Here is a 5,486-nt window from a genome sequence, read left to right as displayed (position 1 = left end):
AAGGATATTAGTGGTAACGCGCGGTCCTTAAGGCGGTTGAGGACCGCGTGTGAGCGTGCGAAGAGGGCGTTGTCCTCTTCGACGCAAACCATTATAGAAGTCGATTCTTTATTCGAAGGAATCGACTTCCATGCGACAATTACTCGAGCGAGATTCGAGGAATTGTGCATGGATTTGTTTAGAAAATGTATGGATCCGGTGGAGAAATGCTTGAAAGATGCGAAAATGGATAAGGGTTCGATTCACGAGGTGGTCCTTGTTGGCGGTTCGACACGAATCCCGAAAGTTCTGCAGCTTTTAACTGATTTCTTTAACGGGAAAGAGCTTTGCAAGAGTATAAATCCTGACGAGGCGGTCGCGTACGGCGCGGCCGTCCAGGCCGCGATTTTAACGGGCGAAGGAGATGAGAAGGTTCAAGACCTTCTCCTCCTCGATGTCGCACCGTTAAGTCTCGGTCTGGAGACTGCTGGCGGTGTGATGACCGTTTTAATCCCGCGAAACACCACAATTCCGACGAAAAAAGAGCAAATTTTCTCGACTTATTCGGACAATCAACCGGGAGTTTTGATCCAAGTTTACGAAGGCGAACGCGCGCAAACGAAAGATAACAACCTCCTTGGCAAATTCGAGCTAACCGGAATCCCTCCGGCCCCGAGAGGTGTACCTCAGATCAATGTAACATTCGATATCGACGCGAATGGGATCTTAAACGTGTCCGCGGAAGATAAAACCGCGGGGGTTAAAAACAAAATCACGATAACGAACGACAAGGGGAGATTAAGCAAAGACGAGATCGAGCGAATGGTGCAAGAAGCCGAGCGATACAAGGCGGAGGACGAGGAGGTGAAGAAGAAGGTGGAAGCGAGGAACGCGCTAGAGAATTACGCGTACAACATGAGGAACACGGTGAAGGATGAGAAGTTCGCGGCTAAGTTATCCGCGGACGATAAAGGGACAATCGAAAAGGCGGTGGCCGACGGGTTGGAGTGGCTAGAGAAGAATCAACTGGCGGAAGTGGATGAATTGGAGGATAAGTTGAAGGAATTAGAAGGTGTGTGCAACCCCATTATAGCTAAGATGTATCAAGATGGTGGTGCTGGTGCGGGTGCTGGTGATGTTCCGATGGGTGACGGTGGCACTAGCAGTGGCACTAGCAGTGGCGGTGGCGGTGGCGCGGGGCCGAAGATTGAGGAGGTTGATTAAGTATGGTGGTGTTACATGTACAGTTTGAACTTTGAAGTTGTTGTGTTTAATAGTTTTAGTTGGTAATATTCTGTTTTGTGTGTACTAATGTTGTTGTTGGATATTAAATAAGCAACAAGTGTTTTCTGTTAAAGCAATGTTATGTGTATACATTATAAGTTTTCAAAAGAATAAGTTAACAAAAGAAGTTGAAATTATCAATAGTTACACAAATATTAACATAATATACTACAGTACTAGACTTAGATATAAAGAAATAAATAAATACCACATCCTATATGGAAATGCACTAATAGCCTAATACATACACACAAATCAACTTTAATGATTTAATAATAAAGTAATAAGACCAACAAATAACTAGTTTAATACCCGTCCGGTGGACGGGTTACGTCAATGTAATTTATACTAACAACATGAATGAACCTATGAACATAAAGAAATAAAAGGGTCAGATTGCAAAAAAAAAAATGTATATATGTATGAACAACGTGATAAACAAAGTTAACCTATATTAAGCGTACACAAAATTTAACATGACAAAAAAAACACCATTCTTTAATTTATATAAGGAAAATGAACGTCAACGGTTACAACCACAAAACGATAGAAAGTACAAAATCTCAACTCTAAGAACATATCTATGTTATAATATAAAAATAAACAGCTCCACAAGTAACTTACACTTGCAATTGCATTGCAACAAATATTTGTATTAACAATGGCAGCCAAGAACCTTAAACGGACCAAGGCATCTGGCCCATGAGGATCGACCTGCCCGACCCATGAAACCCGGGAACGACAACTTCCTTCTGGTCCGGTTCTCAATTATGATACTTACAGTTTAATTAATGGTTGTGGTTCCGGTCATGGTCATGTTCGGTTCGGTATGGTCTGGTTCTGAGCCATTTAAAACCCCTACTTTCCCGTGGAAACTTTATGTGTCTATAGTATATATACTATAGACAGCGGAAAACTCAACCGCTGCCAGAACCAATCTCAACCGTCCGATCTCTTCAATATAAAATCCGTTGGACGGGAAATTAACGTCTACATCAATCAAGGCCTAATTTTTTTTTTTTTTGAACGGTGGAATTCTATGATTATAGAACAGGGCCAGCGTATGCTGTATTATGCTGTAAAACCCGAGAAACAGTACAGAAAATAAACAACACATACACAGAACAGGGCCTAACTTAAATATCTATGACCCCACAACACCCTGCGGAACCTGCATATCCATTTGCTTTTTCACATAATCCGGAATTAACCTGTTGATAAGCTCCATAGATGCTCCTGCTAAAATAACCGCCAAAAAGAATATAAAAATAAATAAATAATAACAATAATAATAATAATGAATCGACTAACATGTACAATACCTCTTGTTTGAAGTCGAAGAGAGGAGGTAACGGTCGGCCATTTGGTAGGTGAACATTAGGTTGGCGCAGCTCATCAAAAAACGGATGTGCTATCGCTTCAAGCTAATAATAGTTCAAAAATTAAGAGTAAATTAACTAATTAATTAATATAATATATTAATATATCATGACTATATTTAAAATAAACTTACAGCATTGCAGCGAAGACTTGGAGAGTACTGTAGAAGGCGAGAAGCGAGATCAATTGCTTCAGGAGGCATCCGCTTGTGAAAAACCTTAAAACAAACAATAAACAAACAGAAAATAGATTACACGTCACATTAAATTTATATAAATCAGCAGCTACTAAATCATACATACCTTATACCATGGATGAGCCTTAATTTGCGGAAATATGAAATCGTTGTAGTTCGGGTTAATGCAACGGATTTCTTCTCGAGTTGGTGTGCCCAAAACCTGATATAAACCAACCATAAGAAATTATAAAATTATTATAAGATATTAAGATCAGATTTTATATAGTTATTGACTTATTGATTGATTACTGCACCTTGATGATCTTCACAAGCTGATCCACCGCATTTTCTCCGAGAAATAGTGGCTGTAAGAACATTAATTTTAGTAAATGGTTATTGAAATGTTATGACAACGGTTGTTTAAGTTGCGAACCTGTCCGAGAAGAAGTTCGGCCAGAATGCAACCAGCAGACCAAATATCGATTGAAGTGGTGTATTCAGTAGCGCCAAAAATGAGTTCTGGTGCACGATAGAAACGTGAACATATGTATGATATGTTCAGTTCTCCCCTCACCTAACCACAGTCAAATATATGGTTAAATATGACGTCTAAATCCCAATAAAAAAAAAATACTTTTAATAACTTTCTTTTTGCAGAATCTCAAATATGACATCTAAATCCCCATAAGGACCATCCGTGTACTTTTGGCAAAAGTTGAGGACTAAATGCATTATAAAGTGCAATAGGACCATCCATGTACTTTTGGAAAGCTAGGGACTAAATCCAAAATTTTGATTAACCACAGGGATCATCTGTGTACTTTACTCATAAAAACAAAGAAAAAATAATCTCACCAAAACGTTTCTGAGGTTTCAACTCCCTGTGGCATACTCCGGTAACCATGTGCATGTACGCCAGGCCCCTAAAGATCTGAAGCGTTTACTCGTTAGTCCCCGTTAAAAGAAAGAAACAAAACCGGCCATCGTGATGAAGGAAAAAAAGTAAAACTCACTTGATATGTGTAGATTTTCATGATGTTTTAAAACTCGATAAATCGTCTCCGGGACGTATTCCATGACTACGTTTAAAAAAACCTCGTCTCTGCTTGTAGTAGAAAAGAAACAATGTTTTAAGGAAACAACGTTTGGGTGGTCCATCACGCGCATTAATTGCAACTCGCGGTTCTTGTATCTTCGGTCTTGTAAAACCTTTTTTATCGCAACGGTTTCTCCAGTTTCTAAGCATTTTGCCTGAAATAGTAAAAGATTAGAAAAAAAAATAGTAAAACACATATATGATAAGTTTAAAAGAAAGAAACACTATTCGTGTACCTGGAAAACAGTTCCAAAAGATCCAGTCCCTACAGGATTGACCAATCAAACGTGTTACAGTTGACCAATAGGACTCGCTTTCAAGAACCGAATACAAGATTCAGATCAGTGATGCGATTTTAACACAAAACTCTATACGAAATAAAGCGTACCTGTTTCGGTTCTCCATTCTTGCCTCCGATTGTGGTTGATATGATGTGACCAGCTTCTGCTTCATTCCCATCGACAACAGGAGCCGACATTTCCTGCAACATTTAAAATGTAATTTAGTCGAACTGATGTTCTTTAAGAAGAACAAATGCCAAAAAATACCCTTTTTGTTACTTTATTAGTAAAATATATAACAATCAAGAACGCGCCATTTCAAATTCCTTTTCTTTTCCTTACATGTCTACTAAGATGCATAAGTCATCAAAGTATGCAAGGATGACAGGTATTGTAATAGTTCGAATGGTTAACAAAAGCTTGGTTATAAATGGAACACGTCGAGTTATCCAACAGATACAATGTCACCCAAAGAGTCCCTGAATGCTTAAAACTTGCTTGATAAAGAAAGAACCAAATGAAAGTAGATGCCTCATCTCAACAAAATCTTTACAAAAACAACCAAATGAAACTATAAAAAAAAATTCATCGGTGAAGTAGACTTTGAACAATAAATGACAAAAAGGATGGCTGATGTACTTATAAAACAATTTATGGATTTTGCAAGGGCCTCACTGTTTATCAGGCATAACTAATCATAATGATAGAAATTTTGGATAAAATAGAAAAAAAAATTTAATAGCATTCAATGATGCAATGGTCTGTGTAATAAAATGCTGTCATTTTCTACGTACCTGTATAATTTAAATAAAAAAACAAAAAACTTTTTACGATTTCATCTTCAAGGGCGTCACAACTATAAAAGATTTACCTCCTCTTTGGCGAAGGTTGAAATCTGCGATAATGATACGTATCTCGGGACTCCTACAAAAGAAAGTTCAAAATAATTGGAATCAGACACTATTTCTAACTACTTAATAAATAAGAAAATATGAACCGAATATAAGTTCAAATTTTGGGTTTGAATTATGAGAACATTATATACAGTTTTTAAGGCATACCTTAAGCCCCTCAACTGTCTAATTGTATCCAGCAAACACATAGTCCTCTGTAAGGGTCTCCTCGGCACACATCTATAAGCTCAGCTGCATAATGTGCTTTTATTCAACACATACGATCATACTTAAAATGTGCAAACCCCAATTTAACAGCTAAAAGAAAACAGCTTTACATAATCAGCATAAATCTATGAAAATATTGTGTAAAATAACAAAAAAATACAACATAG

General features: G+C 37.7%; 1 protein-coding gene and 1 pseudogene across 1 annotated transcript; one reads left to right on the top strand and one right to left on the bottom strand.

Moving 5' to 3' along the window:
• The first annotated feature begins 6 nt into the window (after positions 1–6).
• On the top strand, positions 7–1,400 carry LOC110893971 (heat shock 70 kDa protein). Its single transcript, XM_022141136.2, has one exon. The coding sequence runs from the start codon at positions 169–171 to the stop codon at positions 1,201–1,203; it is 1,035 nt and encodes a 344-aa protein (XP_021996828.2). The 5' UTR covers positions 7–168; the 3' UTR covers positions 1,204–1,400.
• A 333-nt stretch (positions 1,401–1,733) lies between these two features.
• Positions 1,734–4,395, bottom strand: LOC110892363 (annotated as a pseudogene).
• Between the last annotated feature and the right edge of the window lie 1,091 nt (positions 4,396–5,486).

Source organism: Helianthus annuus, unplaced genomic scaffold, assembly GCF_002127325.2.
Source record: "Helianthus annuus cultivar XRQ/B unplaced genomic scaffold, HanXRQr2.0-SUNRISE HanXRQChr00c096, whole genome shotgun sequence".
NCBI classification, from domain to species: Eukaryota; Viridiplantae; Streptophyta; class Magnoliopsida; order Asterales; family Asteraceae; genus Helianthus; species Helianthus annuus.
The sequence above is the reverse complement of the archived record's forward strand: the minus strand, read 5'-3'. Positions and strand labels throughout refer to the sequence as shown.

What these genes read in the sequence shown, in the direction of transcription:
- LOC110893971 (XM_022141136.2), top strand. Translation starts at nt 169, where the DNA reads ATGGATTTGTTTAGAAAATGTATGGATCCGGTGGAGAAATGCTTGAAA.